Source organism: Vigna unguiculata, chromosome 11 (genome assembly GCF_037176805.1).
Source record: "Vigna unguiculata cultivar grain cowpea cultivar isolate G323 ecotype 2 chromosome 11, ASM3717680v1, whole genome shotgun sequence".
Lineage (NCBI taxonomy): Eukaryota > Viridiplantae > Streptophyta > Magnoliopsida > Fabales > Fabaceae > Vigna > Vigna unguiculata.
Genome location: NC_140802.1, coordinates 42,160,546 through 42,180,315, shown reverse-complemented (window position 1 = coordinate 42,180,315; position 19,770 = coordinate 42,160,546). Strand labels below are relative to the sequence as shown.

The 19,770-nt window shown below is 30.6% G+C and overlaps 2 protein-coding genes, 1 non-coding gene and 1 pseudogene across 4 annotated transcripts; 2 read left to right on the top strand and 2 right to left on the bottom strand.

Moving 5' to 3' along the window:
- Positions 1 to 71: 71 nt before the first annotated feature.
- On the top strand, positions 72 to 1,156 carry LOC114169633 (dirigent protein 25-like). Its single transcript, XM_028054873.2, has one exon. The coding sequence runs from the start codon at positions 121 to 123 to the stop codon at positions 1,006 to 1,008; it is 888 nt and encodes a 295-aa protein (XP_027910674.2). The 5' UTR covers positions 72 to 120; the 3' UTR covers positions 1,009 to 1,156.
- A 690-nt stretch (positions 1,157 to 1,846) lies between these two features.
- LOC114169630 (dirigent protein 24 pseudogene) lies at positions 1,847 to 5,303 on the bottom strand (annotated as a pseudogene). Its single transcript, XR_014986552.1, has 2 exons — positions 5,144 to 5,303; positions 1,847 to 5,056 (listed from the first exon to the last, which is right to left on the bottom strand). The product of XR_014986552.1 is annotated as a dirigent protein 24 pseudogene (transcript).
- On the top strand, positions 3,405 to 3,707 carry LOC146881912 (signal recognition particle RNA). The gene has a single exon (XR_014986695.1).
- Positions 5,304 to 9,610: 4,307 nt separating the features above from the next.
- LOC114169629 (protein SODIUM POTASSIUM ROOT DEFECTIVE 2-like) lies at positions 9,611 to 10,919 on the bottom strand. Its single transcript, XM_028054868.2, has 3 exons — positions 10,372 to 10,919; positions 10,180 to 10,255; positions 9,611 to 10,039 (listed from the first exon to the last, which is right to left on the bottom strand). The coding sequence occupies exons 1-3, from the start codon at positions 10,780 to 10,782 to the stop codon at positions 9,915 to 9,917; spliced, it is 612 nt and encodes a 203-aa protein (XP_027910669.2). The 5' UTR covers positions 10,783 to 10,919; the 3' UTR covers positions 9,611 to 9,914.
- Positions 10,920 to 19,770: the final 8,851 nt, after the last annotated feature.

The following is a 19,770-nucleotide window of genomic DNA, read 5'->3' as shown; positions in this document are numbered from 1 at the left end:
ATTATGGTGTTTGAACTTGCTTCTCTAAATTGCCTATTTATACCTGTCTCTCGTCGTAGCTCTAATCATCACATCATCAAATTAACCATTTTTCTAAAATCTCTTTCCACAAGCATAAACATGACAATGCCCCTCAAAGCAATGCTTTTGGTAGTAGCACTTACATTCCTTGCAATCAGTTCCAGTACTTCAACTCGAATCCTGGATGAAGTAGAAGAAGCACCACAACAACCAAACACTGCTCAATCCCCCGTTTCATCCACTCTCCCTCCACTTCTACCTGCAACCTCTGTTGCGGCACCAATAAACGGCGTTGACCAACACCACACACTCTCATTTTTCATGCACGACATTCTGGGAGGTTCCAACCCCTCAGCTCGAGCCGTAACGGGCGTTGTCACGAATCCTGCTCTGAACGCTCAAGTGGCATTCGCCAAGCCAAACGGTGCAAACCTTCCTCTCAACGGTGGGCTTCCCCAGAACAACAACAATGGCGGGATTCTTAACAACAACAACCTCCCCTTCCTCACCGGACTGGGCGGTACCACAGCGAACGTCTTCAACAACAATGGCAACAACTTTGGCAACGGAGGGATTGGTTTCCCGGTGACCAACACCAATCAGCTCCCAGAAGGAATGACTCTGCAAAAGATAATGTTTGGAACAATGATTGTGTTTGACGATGAACTCACGGAGGGACATGAGTTGGGTTCAGGTTTGGTTGGGAAGGCACAAGGCTTTTATATAGCCAGCTCTGTCGATGGAACCAGCCAGACAATGGCTTTCACTGCTAAGTTTGAAGAGAGTGGTTACGTCGACAGTCTCAGCTTCTTTGGTGTCCATCGAACCCAAGTCTCTGAGTCCCACATCGCCATCATTGGAGGAACCGGAAAGTATCTCAACGCAGAGGGCTATGCCATCATTAAGACTTTTCCGGTTAGCGCTCAGCAACACAATACCGATGGAGTTGAGACTCTGTTGCAGCTCACTGCATATCTTGCTTATTAGCCTCCTCTCACTCATTCTTCTTTTTCACTTACAATCACTGCAACCATGTCTTATTTCCTGTAATCAATTCGCTGTGTGAGAACATATTGTGCTTTTCAAAAACCAATGTTGACGAATTACAGTGTTAAATGTTATTTTCCCTTCACAATTTCTATTGTTCTCTATCATAATACTTTCTTCTTCTTTTTTCAATGAGATAACTCCTCTCAGGATCATGATTTCTTCTTGCATTTCACAAGTATATGCAGAACACTACAATCACTATGCAACAGTTCAATTTGTTTAATATGTTATATTTTATTATTTAATGGATAACGAAAGGAACAGAACAGGTGTGTGACATAAACTGAGTGGTCCAATACAGAAAGAAGAAAAAGCTTACAAAAGGTGTTGTAAAAATTATGAGTAAAATTTAACACTCCTTAATAAATGTTCATGTAAGAAGTTGGAAAAGAAGAATTAGCCTAAAGTGTTCGATTGAAAATGCAGTTCTCTGGCACCATTTCTTCTCTCTCCAGTTCCCAAGCAATAAATATTCCTATCGACTGTAACCTTGCAATTACAACAGTCCAAAAAACACACGTCTTTAACACAACAGTCAAAAGAGAATAAATCAATAAATTTCCTTAAGTTCATCTGATGGTTAAGAGATTAAAAGCTAAAAGTGTTCCACAAATTCTACACATTTGGAATCGCATTTAGTCATCACACAAAGCATCAAAATTACCTGCATCGAACATGCAGGGTAGAGCTTAGAATATTTGTTGTGAATGATTTTAAAAGGTAGAATTTTAAGTATGCAACTATTTGAGAACACTTGAAAATTTGGATATCCAACTGTTTGCTAATATATTTCCATTCATGCATAGAAAAAAATTTTGCTTCTTTAACTACAAAGAATATGTAATCTGTCTTGCTAATTGCTATAACTATTATCTAAGCTATGTATACAGTAATTTGAAGAAGTGTTTCGAAGCCATTTGTGATATGCTGTTGAGGTGAAGGCAGTGTTTGAATTTTGGCATACCCTTTTGCATTATCATATTTCCCAGTTCCTCCAACAACAGCAATATGAGACTCCTTTGTAGCTGTCCTGTGCACACCGAAGAAACTAACACCATCCTCCTCCTCATCACCTTCACCACTAAACACAACCGTAAATGCCATGGTTCGGCTACTTCCATCCAATGAGCTAGTCAAATGAAATCCCTGTGCTTTACCAATAACCTCTGACCCAAACTCATGCCCCTGCGTAATTTCATCGTCAATAACCGTTATTCTTCCGAACAAAAACTTGTCTAGTGATGCTCCCAGTGGATTACTATCAATAACAACCTTGTTTTTGTCAATGTTTTTTATGACCATGGTGGTGCTTGAGTGTGTAGGATTAGTGACAGTGTTTGTATCAACTAATGGTATGGCACCTTTAAAGGGGAAGATCCTGTTGTTGGGTTTTGAGAAAGGAAGTTTAGCTGTTTGAGTGTCTACAATGGTGCCAGCAACGATTCTTTCTGAAGGGGCTGATCCACCAATGATGTCATGCATAAAGAAAGTTATTGTAGGGGCTGGAGCATGCACCTCAGTGACCACATCTGTTTTGGCATGCCTGAGGGTGATGGCAAAGACGAAGAGATGAAGTACTACTATGGTTCTCGGGGAAAGATATATGAAGGTGATATTTTTGGCCATTTTCCCTTTTCTGGATACTGCGATTCATATATATCTTGAAGTTGAATAATGGTGTGGTTGCTTTGAAGATGGATGAAGTCGTAATAAGATTATGGTAGTAGTTTTATAGGAAGATTTGGATTGCATAAAGGGGAGATAAAAAGATTGCATGCAGAGTGAGCTTAAACAATTGAAGTATTGGAGTTGTTGGTCTTACTGAATGAGATGTGGGAAGTGGAGTAGCTCAGTAGCTCTATCCTACTACAGTTTCATCTTTTGACCAAGTGGTAGTGATTCCCAATAGTTGATGAAACCATTTTTAGAATAAACAACTTGGTTGTGGCGTGAGACAGCGTGAAGCCTTCTTTGACTACAATTTATTAAAATGGTAAAGTAATTTGTAGTAGTTAAAGACAAAAATGTTTAAAACAAAATACACACCAAATGATCAATATAACTTATGATTTAAGAGGAATGTATATATTGGTTCTTTTGGAAATCCGTCAATATGTACCACTCTGACTGATATAAAAGATTCAAAATCCAACAACTCAGATATTTATAAGGTTATAATGTATTAAGAGGCATCATAGACATGGAGAGAATAGACGATGAGGAAGAAGCCTCTCTTTCCAACCAACACTTAATATTTCCGTCTTCAAGTCCCACATCGTCTAGAGTACCAGACAAACTACTCTTTATAAACCCTCTGACAGACATGGTTGTTCGCCGAGCTGGGTTACGTCAGCTTGTGACCCAAGTGGGGGCACCAGGGTGTTGGAACAAGGTTTGGTCTTCACCTAGCTGGCCTGATGGTTGCATCTTGCTGGCTTGCCCACTCCAAGTTGAGTGTTGAGCCATGGGTCCCTTGCGAAGGCAAGAGTCTCCTGGTTCCTAGACGGGAGGGCACCGCGTGAGGCTGGTTTCACAGAGCAGCGACAACCTCCGGCTCTTGACAGTGGAGGGATCACAGGCTGCTGCACCTCCGGGGTCAATTAGCTTGGTGAGCCATCTCTTGAACCAACACTCTTTTTATCATGGGAGCCTTAACGTGACATGGTGGGTTCGGTTTGCTTTTGTTGTTTTTTGTGAACATCCTATATTCCCTAAAACTAACCAAATCAAGTGAACGAAGTCCACTCCTATGTTGCCTAATGCTGCTCAAATTTGACGTGGTGGGGTGTGTTTTTATCTTCTTTTTGCTTTGTCTAACCAATTCATGAGACAAAAAGATGGCATCAGAATTCTATTTATCACTAGTTTTACTTTCCTCTTCGAGTTGTTTCTTTGCTTTAATTTCTTTGATGAACCTCGGACCTCTGGAAAAAGAAAATACCATAAGAAGTTGAAAAGCCATGCGCAGGCTTATCAATCTACTTTTAATTGGTTCAATTCACTTTATTCACAGTCTAATTTATGGGTAATGTAATTGTTCCTTTTCTTTAACCTCCTTCTTTAAATTTTTTTTTATTTCAATGAAGACTATTTTTAAAATGCAAATTTCATTTTTAGAATTTGACATTTTATTTATAGTAATCATGGATAAGTATTGTAATTACTTATATTATCATATATTTTTTTTATTTTTATTTATACAATAAACTACCCTTTTTTTTGTGAAAATAAGATGAGTTCATAGCTGAATAGATTAATATTTTTTTCCACATTTTTGTGCTCGAAATGAGAGTTTGAACACTTGGTATTATAAAGTTAGATGCAATGAAGAATAATTTAGTTATTCAAATGCCATACGAAGAAGACAATTCCAACTTTTGAAATCATTAAAATCCGTTGAAATAATATTATAAAGTTAATCATTTTAAAGGTTTGGAAGAAAAAAAAAATACCAAAAACATAGGAGAGATTAATATCTTGTGAGACTCTTGCTGTCTACACTTTCTTTTCCTTTTATCAGCATAAAAGAAATAACTATATTAATCGGTTTACATATACAAAAATACAAAAGACTAACAATCAAATCTAATATCTATGCATATGGATTCATCAACATACCCTATGCTCTGCTAAATTTGGTGACACGTAAAGAAGTTAGAGAATAGAAAGAAATGCAAATAATTAAGTTACAGATTTTGGATGAATGTGTTGCAAACCGTATTTTGATAAAATCGGCGCACTTCACCGCCAACCAGACAATTTCAGAAGCTTTTGCCACCGCCGGGAGAGTCCACGTACGTAATAGATTTCGGAATCAACGAAGGCCTTCTCATTGCCGGATCTTGACCCGGACATGCTCCTGGATCTCCGATAACTGAACATTCTTAAAGCTTCTCCTTTTCTACGCTCTTTCTTCATTTTCACGCTCTCCCAAATGGGAGGCTAGTTCATATCAGACACATGCCTCTGTGATTTCAGAAGGTTTCTGCAAAAACGATAAGGGTATATAAGTAATGGTGTGATGATAAAGATAATCACAGTAGGTAGCTGTATTTATGGTGAGTGTGTGTACAAATTGAACCACATAAAGAATGAAACTTCAAACGATGTTGTGAGAAGTGCTAGCTAGCTGTATTGATGTGATTTTTTCTTTGTTTTTGCATGGAAGAAAAGAGTGTTGAAAGTTGCATCATCATCTCATTCGGTTTTATGGTGTTGGAGAAACTAGTATTTAAACCGTCTTATTATATCTCTCTTACATCTCGACTTCTACGCAATGTGGAACTATTTGAGCGTGGTTGGATGAACTCCATTGATGTAACCATTAGGAGATGTGTTTTTGGTATGGGACAATAGGTATGTGATATGATGATGGTGTTACGTGGTCCAAACTTGATGTAGTCTATGTTGTCCGAATACAGATACGGGTACGAAAACGACACGGATAAGGAGATATGGCTAAATTGAAAAAACATAGGACACGGGACACATTGTGTATATACATGTTAAGTTTGAAACTTTCACCTAACATATTGTCAACTAACACAAAAATGAATTCAATCTATTTATCTAATATTTAATATGCGAAAAGTAGTAATAGAATAAGATTTGTTCCTTATTTTAATCATCAAAAACATATCAAAGATAAAAAAATATCTTTCAGATTGGACATAGTGTATCTTACGAGTATCGTACGAGTGTCGATGTCCGATACGTGTCGGACACAGGAGGCGTGTCGGAGCACTGGATACCCTACTGTACGGCACAGGAATACGTTTTGATGTATTAATTTCCCTCATCAAATTAAATCTGACCGTTTACAAAGAAGCACTTTCCAGATCTGGTAGTGTTTCTTCTTCTCAGAAAGAGTACTTGTGTGTCTGCATTCACGTTTAGGGCAAAATGGTAGGGTGCAGTGCATGTGGACGACAATACTCTACTAATTAATTCATAATCAATGATCCATCATCAATGCCCTTTCATCATTTTCATATTCAAAAATAGTTTATATATGAAAATTATAATTACCGGAAGACATTTGTATTCTCATTCATTCATTGATGTATATTCTGATATCATATGTCTATTTTTATTTGTAGGGATGAACACTTAAACATTGTACACTGTAAAAAAAAGAGTGATTGTAATTTATACAATTTCTTCAAACATAATTGATAATTAGTTAGTTATTGATACTTGTTCTTTCCATATGTAGAATTATCTTAACCTTTTTAGTTATTTGTGTTTCATGCATTCAGTTTCTTTCGAAAATTTTCTTTACATTTAAAATATTTTATCTTTTCTAATTTTCTTTAATCCTATTTTTGATATTTGCTTCTATTCTCTTCATGTTAACTATTCATTCTTTTAATAGCATGTTTTGACGAAAACTTTTAAGAGAGTAATTTATCATCATAGAGAATTTGAAATATTTTATAATATGTTATGATGTCTGGATAAGAAATTTAAAGAGATTGAAATTCAAGAATTTTATGAAATTAGTTGGATTGCATAAAATTAGACCATTTTAAAATTTGTGTATTTTCTTTTTTAGTTTAAAAATAAAAATGTTTGTCTTTGAATTCTGTTAATTGAAGTTTACTGTATATTTCTGTAAATGTTTCTTCTAGACTTTTTTATAATTTACTAAAATTAAAAATATTATATTAGTAATATAAATTAAAATAACTCAGTTAATTTATTTTGTTTTTAAGGTAAATAGGTCTAGTATTTATTTTTTAGGAAAACATACGTATATGGTATAACGAGATAACTCTCTGAACATAGAGTTCTCTTCAAAAAAAGAAAAAGAAAAAGAAAATAAAGATAAAAGAATTTGTTATTGTAGAATTAGCATTCTTCAATAATTGAATGATTAAACGTTGTCTCTCCCCAGCTCCTCACAAAATGCTACCCATGTATATATACATACATATATGCTAAAATAAGGATAACATATTTTTTTATATTTGATTTTTTAGAGTGTAAATAATTCTATATCATCAATTTAATGTTATAAAACTTGTCTGTTTTTATACAATATGTTTAGATAATCCCAATTTTTTTTTATTTTAAGAAATGTTTTAAGCATGCCCCACACGTGTTTTGTACCATCATCATCCCTTTCTCAAATATTATGTATATTAATAAAATTATATAAAAAAAATGCAAGTATGGGTAATTGGGCCTTTTCTATTTTGAGCTCTTGAAGATTAATCTGAATCCTTGTTTGGCTAAGTTCACCCCCACTTTCTTAAACGTCTTATTCTTTATTCGGCGAGAACAAAAATATCCATTTTAGTGAGTCTTATTCTTTTCTTGGATCCATCCTTTTCAACTTTCGTTCTTTCTCATTTCACTGCATATATAACCCAATTACAACCCTTTTCATTGGAATCCTTCTGCACGCTTTTTTTGTACTTTCTGCTTGGCGGAAACCACTTTCCATCAACACGCATATTTCTTCCTATTTAATTTTTGGAAAAAAATCCTTTTTAAACACCATTCACAACCTTTCTAAGAATAAAATAATCTTCATAAAATTTAACTTTTATAATTTAAAAAAAAAGGGAAATTAAATAATAATAATGAGTAGTGTCAAATAATAATAAAAAATAGAATAGTATCAAAGTACCGATGTTTTTACTTTTTTTTCTTTTAAAAATTAATACTCATCTCAAACCAAAGAGGAAATCAATTCCCTAGATTACCTGACCAAAAAATGGAAAAACATTATAAATTTGGTGCAATAGTTTACCTAACCAAAATAGATATATCCATGAAAAAAGTCACATTTGAAGGTGAAATCTTGCATATATTACAGTTCCATGTTTCTTGTATGTGTTTTATCAGTGATTTGTCTTTCCAATGAATTCACCTTTCTAAAAGACCCATATTAGTGATGAATTCTAGATATGAAAATTCTTTATCTAAAGTTTGTTTTAGTCGTGTCCCGTTGTAGTATGATAGAATCACCATTCAAGTACTCACAATTGGGTAAAATTGAACTTCTTAAAACTTCAAAGATTTATAAATTCATTCTTTATGATTTTGGATTAAAACTTAATTGTGAAAATCCCTTATATGTCTCATTAGAACTTTTTTTCAAATGTTGGGTAGTTTAAGGTTTAAATTACACAAAATCGTTGGTTGATGGTAATGAAATGGATGAATTTGTGTTGACTCATGACGACTTCTATAGTGAATTTGTCAAATATGTGAACGGTTTGTTTACAAATTTTCAAAATGATAAAATCGTAATGTATAATGATGACTTTTAACTAAAATCGTTCTCATTCTTATCGACTTCAGTTATTTTAATTAAAAGTCATTACATTAAAATCATCATTATAATGGTGACTTTGCCCTTTTGAAAATTTAAAAATAGTCTCATTGCCTCAAACTAACACACATTTGAATAAAAGTAGTCTCATTAGTATATCCAATGAATTCTCTCTTTGAAAAATCCACTGGGAAGTGCAGCAAAATGCTCCACAGGAACAAGGAAGTTTATTGCGATGGTGGAGAGTGGCCATGTGTTGCTGGTAAAAGATATAATGGACGGGACCAATCCAATTCAGACACTAAGCTAAAGTTGTTACTGTCATGCCCTAAAGAAAAAAAAAATCAATTAAAAATATTATCTTAGAATTACATCACACGATTTTTCCATGAATACGGAAGTAATTGTCGTCAAACACGACCAACTTAAGCTTTTGAATATACAACACAACTTTTTTCGTAACAAATTAAACAACTAACTTATTATCATAAACTTTCTAAGATTATTCATTTCAATCATATCGGATAAAAAACTTATCACCAAATCGTTTCGCTGTAAACTTTTTCTTTCGTTGAACCGTTCTGCTGTATATATACATAAATGTTTTTGTCAGCCTTGAAATTCAAACAAATTACTATTACGTATTCTGCGAAAACCACATGGTTAGTTAGATACACAATCTATTTACAGCGATGAAAATTGAAGCAAAGAAAGAACACGAAGAGGAAAGTAAAAGTAGCGATAAATAGAAATCTAGTGGCTTCTACAAGGTCCCTTTTGTCTCAGGAATTGGTTAGAGAAAGTGGATAAAGCAAAAGGAAGATAAAAACACCCGACCACGTCAAATTTGAGCAGGACTAGGCAACCATAAAAGTGGACTATGCTGTCATGATTAGGTTACTTGTAGGGAATATATAGAATGTACAATGTTCACAACAACAAAACCAAACCCAACCCTCCAACAATGGGACCTGCATCATGTCACATTATAACCAACTCTCACTGCTTTCAGAAGCTCAAAAACAAAACATTATAAGCATTAGTTTTTTTAAGAGATTGCTTCCAAAAGAGACTCTTCGGTGCTCTCTGCTACCACTGTCTGCCATGCATTACCTTCTCACTTCTCACACCAACAAAGTGCATTCAAAGTGCTTGGACAATTTATAAACGGTATCCATTATTTTCAATTTCATTACTTTCTACCAACGCATATACTAGTTACTTCATTTTCATATATTAGTAAATAAACCCCACGAACAGGAACAAAATAACGTAGGTCTTAGGTGCACGGTTACATTTTAAAGCTAATAATACACGGTACCCTTTTCTTGTTTCAAAAGTTTGCCACACGTTGTCTCCTAAGCAGGTGTGTGTTTTGATTTAGGCTGCAGTGAGGAAGAGTGAACATTTGGTCGTGAAACACACCAAATGAACAATTAAGTAACCAAACAACTAAGGAGAAATGTTCATTTACACGACACACATTAAGAGTGCTTCACAAGTTATCCAAATTCTAATGATACAAACACGCACACCCGAAAGGTGTATCAGATATGGAAGTTCAGAGAGATGGCCACAACTGTGCATTCTTGACCTTGGATACACTCTCCAGTACCCCCAGTGGTGTCACGTCTCCGATTATCGTCACTTTCTTTCTCTCCATTTCTATGCTGAATGATGTCACTCCTACAAACACACACATTTAGTTGCATTAACATAAACATCAAACTTTTATGTTTAGAAAGAACATAAAACTCAACTATACTGGAGTAGTAATAATAGTGCCATGTAAACTCGAAAACTATGTATGGATTAAGCAGACGCACCTTCCATTTTTGAAATATGTTTTCTAAGTTTTCCTTCGCAGGCCCTGCAGTGCAATGACACCCTCAAAACCACAACCTGATCAAGGTTTCATAAGACAACCCTAACGTCATCGTAAAACAAACCCCAAATTTTCATTCACAAAAAGTGGTAACTAACTAGTAAGACACAAAGGTTGAAAAGAAAAGAAAAACCTGGTCCTTTGAGCGAACAGTAGGAGCGTGGTTTGTTTTGATAACCACAGCCTTGTCTTGGACATCATGTTGAGAAGGAACCATTTGTGTGAATTTGTTAGACTCTGATACCCACCCAATGAATGGCGCGTCAGCAAGGAGATATCTTCTGGATGAACCCTCAGCAGTAGCATGAACAAAAGTTTTTGTACGCGTGTCACAGTTACCCTTATGAGCTGAGATGTTTCTGTGCTTCTCCAAGTAAGGCTTAGGACTTATGGGCAATTGGGATGAACAAGGTACACAGATTTGGGTTTTCCTTCCGTCATGGTCGTAGGTTTTGGTTCTTCCACGCGCCGTAGAACGATGGTGCATGCTAGAAGTTACAGCTGTGGAAGCTGAGGAAGAACATAACAAATCAATTCCTTTCATGGTTTTTGTCCCAGTTGTTAATTTCTTTTCTTGCAAACAGTTATAAGGTTATTATAGAGAAGAGAGAATAAGATGGAAGCAATGAACTTTGGTGTAGTAGGTAGTAGCTGAAGTCAGAACAGAAGCAAAGAGAGCAACATAAAAATCTTAACTAGGTAGGGGAAAAGGAAAATAATGCACTTGGTCCCACTCGGGTAATGATGCCTTAGATTAGACACAAGATTAATCTAGATTATTACTACCATTTCTTTTTGTTAACCATCATTACAAATTATAATAAGATAATAAGAAAAGTGGTGCGATATGATTACTACCAGTGGTTGTGGAACTAAGAAAGTTTAGAGGGTGACGAGGACGTTGTATTATTGACGCATCATTGTTCCACAGTGGGCTCCTTCTTTCGTTTTCTTTTTATTAGCCCTTTTCTGGTGCTTTTCAAACACTGGTAGTGGATGAATGGCTGCAAATCAATCACATTGGTTGCTGCATTTTCGCCCCAATTATTAATGTCTGTCATGTTGTTACTTCTTGTCATCTAGCACTTAATCTCATTCAAATGGTTACGTGTTCTTTTCTTCAACTTTGGGAATATCATAATTGTGATAATCACATAGCTGTGACGAATAATGCATATGTTGTGGCCTTAAATCCAACTATGCTATGAATCACACAACTTGAAAAACTGCCACCAAAGTGTTTGTGTTTATGTCTGAAAGAAACAAAGTTCACTTGACAGAAACATAACATTTAATCTAAGTTAAACCCTTTGTTAGGGTTTGAAATAAAAATATTATCCGATTGAACTTGGTCACTACACAAATCTTGTGCAAGATTTTGGGGATTACTTGTGAAGAAAGGACAAATAATAGGTCAAAGGTCGGCTATGGTGCACTAGAAAGTTTCAAACAAATGGAAAGAAACAAAAAGAAAAAAAAAGGTATATGGAAAATTGTGAATTAGACTACTTTAATTAGTAAATGCTAAATTATTACTAGTATAAAGTAATTAATCATTAAATTATCTATTTGCCATACATGTTTACTACGAGGCCAGATTTTTTACTAAATTTTTTGGTACTGTATTTCAAATATTAAAAATACATTGTATTAATATTTTTAATATATTTTAAAACATTAAAATTAATGATAATTAATATATTTTAAAGATACAGTAGAAAAATAACACACAAAAAATTTACAGAGAATTCAAATTCATATCACTGTCCAAAAACTAGTCTGAATATTACATCAATACATCAATTTAATTCAAATAAACCACACTTTAAAGGTGTCTTAATAATTTATCCATCTCATAATACACTATCTTGTAAATAAGCTTGTTCACGTTTTTTATCATTAATTAAAATATAATTTATGACTAAATTCTTAATCGTCGATAATGTAAGTTTTCTACATCGATGATGTAAGTCCACCTCTAAAAGTTTATCTTTGCAGATTCTAAAAGTTAACATCAATCCAATCTAATACCACAAATTTTAGAGAGAAAAAAAAGTGTGTATAAATCTATACTAGAATAATTTTTAAAACTGTGTTTAATCATTCAACAGTAAGTGTGGCTAAAATTCTATACTTTTTAAATTTGACAGATTGAAATGATTTTTTTAAAAATAAAAGCGTATTTGTTCCAAATTTCATGAAATAAAATAAAAGTCTTAGTTTATGAAAAACAAAACGATTTATGACTATTGTTATGATGCTTTCTATGAATCAGAAAGGTTTGTGTACGTATAACATTGTGTACGTATAACATACTCGACTAGAAGTTTGCAGTGAGCAAATACAAAGGAAATGTAGCACTTTGCAGAAAGAAAAAATAAATAACAACCATGAATTTCTTTAATGAAGAACTTTATTCTATATAACGTTAATTTAAAATGTATAACTTAAACTGTGGGAGATTGTGGATATATATAATACGCGTATAAAGTTGTCCCATTCAATGATGAAGGTTGCCACTGGAGCAAGGCCTGTATTGACAAAAACAAGACCCAAAACAATTAAGAACATACTTTTCAAACACTTTAAAACTAAACAAGATTCAACTAACTTATGTGAAACCTTGGGCCCAGGCCCATTTCTTTCCCTTTCTCTTCTCTCTTTCTTCTCACAAAATAACAAATATTTTGCATGTGTTTTTATTGTTAAAGTTCTAATTGTTTAAACTTTTTTTAGGATATAAGAATCTAATAAGTATTGAAGTATAAGAAGTCTATATATTTAAACTTTCTGTCTTAAGTAAGAAAGAGATAGAATAACCCATTGTTATTTGTAAGATTTTCGTTAAAACAAATTGTAACAACTTTATGATGAATTTTTATGCATATTAAATTTATGTATTTTTTTTCTTTGTAATATATGTATATTCACACATATATGTAAATATGTTGTTGACTAATGATAATTAACATACATAAATACATTTAAATGATGTATTTTGTTGAATTAGTATAAGGTATGCTTTTCATAAACTTATATCGGTTTGAGGTTAATATGATAAAACATATTTGTGGTATATGTAATGTTCATTTGTGCTTATACTCATTGTAAACTTTTAAGTGCATTAAAAATAAATGAGAAATTATTTGTTTGTTTTGAGATAGATGATTTTGGTGGACATCATAATACAAAATAATATTTAATAAGTAGATCGACTCCGCTATTAAAGTTTTTTATTAGTTTTTGTTTTTATATATATTTTATTTAATCCAGTTTCTATTTAAAAAAAGTTAGATCTTTATTTTTGTAAAAAAATACTTAATGTAGTCTCTTTCATTAAAATTTAAGTTAACACGATCTAAAAGTGTTACATGTCAAAATATGAACGTGTCACTTGTCAAAATTTGAGTTATCTCTTCCTTAAAAAGTGTCATGTGTCAAAATAAAAGAAATTCTGAGATATAAGATGATCAATATTTTAACACAAATTTATATTTTTAACACACCATACTCTGAACCGTTGTTAATGTATATTTAACGAAAAGAGTTACGTCGAGTCTTTTACAGAGCAAATTAAAGATATAAATATATAATTAAACCTATAAATAATTTATATTAAGGTTTGATTTAATTTTAAATAAGTTCACCCTCTAAATGATTATTTGTTTTCATGTTATTGTGGTAGTTAATGCATGAAATAATAGAAGCTTTCGTGACAATTATTAAAGTAATTAAGTTGTACTCTAGAAGAGATTTTTGAGTGGCTGATATTCCATTGGAGGTTTAGGGTTTAACCAAGTTAGGTGAAATGTGTAGTGAGAAATAGCATTCTAGAATGGGAAAATCAATATCCCTATGCTCAAAATTCTTTAGCACTAGAAGGCGTGCAACATTTTGTTCTCTTCTGTTTCCATTTTTTTTTTCATCGTATTTATCATTCAACACGTTTTAGGTTTCCAATTCGGAGTACCTGGTTTTCTTTGTTCCAAGGTTTTCTCTTGGTTCCAAGGTTTTCTGTCTCTAATAATTTTCCTTTGAAAACACTTATGTTATGAACATCATTGCTGTGTGCTTGTTCTGGATCCTCAAAAATTATAGTTGGAATTATTGCAAACACTTGTGGTTTTGATCTTCGGTCATTCCAAGGAATAGACCCAATACAGTGCGATTATAAATACTTTCACAAGCATCCAACACTATAGTCAAACTTTGTTTTAGTAATGATATAAATCAGGTTTAACCATAATCATTATGATTCTTGTTGAACTAAAAGGTGTAGCTTAATTTCATGCACTCACCTCCTAAACCTAATTCATTTAATTGAATTTGGTTATGGGGTGGTCCAGAACAATTTCGAATTTCAGTAATCTTTTTATATCGGTTTATGTATATTTGTACAAATTTCACTTTAAAGTTTTAAGCTTTGACCACGAATTTAGATTAGTCTTTTCAAACAAATTTAAGAAATTCAAATTTTATAAATATGAATATACTTGTTTATAAAGAAATGTGCCATAAAAATTTACCATTAAAAATTTTCATATTGAAATTTTTCTTGTAAATTTATTAAAAAGATTTACAAAAAAAAAAACTTTTTTCTACCATTTTTTTAAAAATTTTAATTGACATGTAATTTCATCGTAGATAATCATTTCCTACAAAATTATAAGATTTGTAAGTATTTTTTTACAAAATTTGTTACGAAAAATATTTTATACAAAATATTTTGCAAGAAAATTGATAACAACTTCCAGCAAATTCTTTTTCACAACAGAATTTTTAAATACTTTTTACAAAAACAAAATCAAAACAAAATTGGTAAAAAATATAAGTTTTTTTAGTAGTAATTCCTATAAGAGTTAGACCGAAAAGAATTTATTTTTTAAATAAAATCACATAAATCTGCAAAATTTTAATTTATTTTATATTTTGTGAATTTCAAAGTTGGCTCTACAGCCAGTCCATCGATAATTTTGACGAAATTAGCAGCATAGCATAAGCCTTCCTTTATTCATACTTTTATTAATTAAAAATTAAACCTCATAAAATTATAAATTTAAAACTTAACAAGAAATATTTCCCTTCTAGAGACACAAGCTTTCACTAGGACGAATAAAAAAACAATTATAAGCTGAAAATTAAACTTTGAGCCAGTTTTAAACATTATAACAGTTGGAATTCACACAGATTGAACTGCAAAATATTGTATTTTTTGAAACATTTTGAATTGAACAACCACATGAAATCCGGCTAAAAAAGTTTGGTTGAATTTACCGAACATCTTTTTCGTTACTTCTGTTTGTTTTTTGTTTAGAATTTGTTGTTCCTCTTCAATTGATTCATAATTATTTAATGTTTACAGTAAACCATGTTTACCTATTCCTTAATATTGAACGAAAATTTTGGTCCTCCACAACTGAAATTTGTATTTAGTAAACTCTCCTTTTGGTTGAAGTCACCAATTTCGCTTCTGCACTCTATTCTACACATTTCACTGTGTTCTTATGGCTATATTCTGTTTCGTCTTTTTTCATTTACGTCTTTATCATCTTCATTTTTTTAATTTATATTACAATATTAATCTATGTTGAGTGCACATGGGTTGGTTTTCTTGTTTCTTTGATCGAGTCACAGGAACCATAATCATGAGTATATGTTATTGTTAATTTGGATGTGTTTCTCTTTCGTTCTGTTTTTTCTTCCACACTTTAAGCAAAGACATGTCGAAAAACACTAAAGACAACGAGAGATGATATCATCGTTTTATATATGAATTATGATATAGTTTTGCAGTCAATTTCATATGATTTTTTTAATGTTAATTGCCCACGTATGGTTCTTTCTTTCACTTTCCGATGAAGTTGGTAATATGTTTTACCCCGGGTTATTTGGTGTAAGCTCGGAAATCTTTGAATAAACGTGCGTTTATGCAAATAATTATATAATATGTTTAGAGATTCTAATCAAATTTTTAGAAAAAAGAATAAATAAATTACTTAAAGAAAGTCAAACACATCACTAATTATGAATCCAATATGGAGTACTTTTGTTTCAGGCAACTTGGTTTAGTCAATAGGGATGTTAGGAACGTTTTATTCTGTCCCCATTATTCAACAAAAATCGGTTGGGAACTAATTTCATTACAAATTTATTGAAGATCGATGAATTTTCATTAAGAAAATATATAATTTGATGGAAACCTTATTTGATAAATTAGTTTTATACGGTTCAATTAAACTTAAAATTTATTTTTTAATCCTTAAATCTTTACTCCAGAAAGTTTATGAAATTTCATATTTTAACACTTAAAATTTTATAAGTTTATGAAATTTTTTATATAGTCTTTAACTTTTTTTTTCATATATAATTTAAACTTATATTTTAATTCTTAATCGGATATTCATTATGAAGTTAAAATATTATTCCTGTTAATATTTAAATAGAGTTAAATGCAAGAATTGATTTGCAAATACATTGATCTTAATACACACTTTCCTTAGTTAGGTGTAGGTGTAAATACTGAGTGAAAATACCAAAATTTTGTGTAGGATTGATTAAGATGATTTCAGAGTAAAGTTCTGAACCAAGATATATAGTATGAATTTGATACATGACATGTATAAAATATCATCTCTTTTTTATCTTGACATTCACTTAAATACTTATTAAATAATTTTAACAAAATCAGATTTTAAATAAAAAACATAATATTATAAAAAATCTAGTAATAAGAAAATACATATTTTATGTTTTCATTGATAATAATAATAAAATTATAATAATATGAAGTTTAAAATAAAATATCAAAGAAATTATAAATATTTTAATAATTTAAAAGGTATTATGAAAACAAGACAACTATGTTTATATTTATCTTCATTTTTATATCAACTTAAAATTAAATATTGTATTATCTAGTTAATTTATATATTTTCTTTTAATACTATGATAAATTTAAAGAATACTTGCATCTATCTTAAATAAAAATATACTTTAACAAATATTTTGTCACACTCTTATTTGAATTACAAATAATGTTTAGAGAACATAACAATATTTAGGATTTACGGTGTAAGCTAAGTATATATATTTTTTTTAAATATGTTTTTAATAGTTAAACTTAAATACTAAATTAAAATTTGTCACATGTTACAAATTTTAATATAAGTTGATTTTTAAACTTTGTAAATAAATAAATATAGTTCTTCTATTCTCATTGATTCCAATCGATTCCAATCGAATTATTTATGTTATTTCACACATTTAACTCAAAATTAATCTAAAATATTATTTAACACTTAAAATAATTAATGCAAAATTTATAGTATTTCATTTTTAAAACTTAAAATAAATTTTAATTTTGCATCTAAATTTATGAACTAAAATATATTTAATTTTTTTATTAATTGGGTGTATAAATTGCTAATACTATATTATTTCGCTACTTTACACATTCACCAATTGTGTTTATAAATTGCTAATACTATATTATTTCCCTTATTTACACATTCACCTTGGAATTAGTTGACCTATCAAAGTTAAGTATTCTTATAGATAAGTCTTGAAATTGATCCCATTATCACTCTTTTTCTTATACGATCTAATCGCGTATTGATTAGCTTACACGTATTTCTTTGATCATGAGATTCAAACTTATCTTGTGCATTATTAAGTCAACACTCTATAAATAACTATAGCAAAATTCAACTAATTAATAAATTAAACATTTTTACTAATAAAAATAACATTAAAGATACATTGAAAATATCAATGTGATTAAATATTAATAACCTTTTTTAGGAAAACTCTACTTGTATATTTTTTTTCAATTATCTAGTGTGAATAAACTAATAAAGGATATATGTTAATCACATGGCCTACGATTTATAATATTTCTAATATATTACATGTGAATGGCATGATACAATTTCATTAAAACAATTAAAATATTAAATATACTGACTTCAAGATTTTGAAATTTAGTAGAAAATATTATTACAACAAATATGATAAAAGTGGGTTATATAAATAGATATAAAAGGTGTAAAAGTATTTGCAAGTTTTACATTGTAACATGAGAATTAAAGAGAAAAATAATAATTAGAGTTGCATGACTAAATGCAATTGTAATAAGTATAAAATGTGATATAAATTAGAATTGAATGATTGAAAATTGCGATAGTTGGAAGATTTAATGGGCACGTTAGAAAATTATTTTCTCTATTTCTTTCTTATATTATTTTCTATCAAATTATCATTTTTAAAATTAAAACATTATTAATTAATGTTGGCTATTTATTCAGCTGTACCAATTTAACCAAAGTTGACAAATAAATTCAAAAGCTAATACTTATTTCTAAAATTATTATATGTGTTCAATGAATGAAAGAATTAAAAGTGGTTTTCTTTTTCTCTGTTTGGTTTCTAAAGGTGTTATATGTATTCAATAAAGGAAAGAATAAAAAGTGTTTTTTTTTTCTCTGTTTGGCAAAGAAGGTCGAAAGTCAAAAGGCAAAGACCAAAAAGAAGCTAAGAATTAAATTGGTGTATTTGGGTGAAAAAAGTTGGGAACTGAGAATGTGTTTAGTTGCCGTCCAGAAAGAAGAAAAAAACACAACAAAGTTCAGTTGTTGACTCAGCCATGATGCACCTGCACGCGTTATTACCTTCCATCATTATAATGGGTACACGTACAGTTACAAAATGTTCATATTTTGAGTTAAGATTTAATCTTCACTAACTTTAATTTGATTAAAAAAGTGCTAATTAACAATTATAAATCTAAGTGTTTTTTATCGAGTTGTTTTTATATGTATATTTTCTCAATTTTTAGTATTGAAATTAGTCTCTTTTTAAAATTTTGACTATGTTTAGTCCTTTCAGACTACATGAAATTAGTTCCCATTTATCAGTTAATATTGAATCAAAAATGTACCAAACTTTGTAAATAACTCGATTGCTATTATGAAAAACCTTTAAAATATCAAATAAATTTAAAATAATTTGGTTAAAAAAATCCCTTCAACCTTAAAACTACATAATTTTAATATTTTTAACTAATTTTTGTCAAGTTATTTGACGTTCTAAATGTGTTTTTCAATCATCATTAAATAAAAATATATTAAAATTTGTAAAAAACTCAAATATTATCATGAGACATGTTTAAACTATCAAATAAATTTAAGATAATTTGGTTAAAAGAATCAACTGCATACAATTTTAAAGTTAAAAAACTAAATTAAGTCAAAGTTTTAGAGAGAGACTAATTTCGATTTTCAAAAGTTAAGAGATTAAAAAAATATTTAATCCTTCAAAATTTAATAGTTTTCAATTGACTTATAATTATTTACTTTTTCTTTTAGGTCAGATGAATGAAATAGTTATTATTTTGTTCGGTCATTTTATTTATCTTATTTATTTATATGTACATTAATATAAATATGAAATGATATCATAATTAGTATAAAATGAAGAGTAATTTATTGCTTTAATTGAAAATACGTTAGGTAATGGAATCTTCATATTAATTTTT

Coding starts and splice junctions, on each gene's coding strand:
- LOC114169633 (XM_028054873.2), top strand. CDS start 121: ATGACAATGCCCCTCAAAGCAATGCTTTTGGTAGTAGCACTTACATTC.
- LOC114169629 (XM_028054868.2), bottom strand. CDS start 10,782: ATGAAAGGAATTGATTTGTTATGTTCTTCCTCAGCTTCCACAGCTGTA. Junction 10,256..10,371: donor CTGTTCGCTCAAAGGACCAG/GTTTTTCTTTTC, acceptor AACCTTGATCAG/GTTGTGGTTTTGAGGGTGTC. Junction 10,040..10,179: donor ACATATTTCAAAAATGGAAG/GTGCGTCTGCTT, acceptor GTGTGTTTGTAG/GAGTGACATCATTCAGCATA.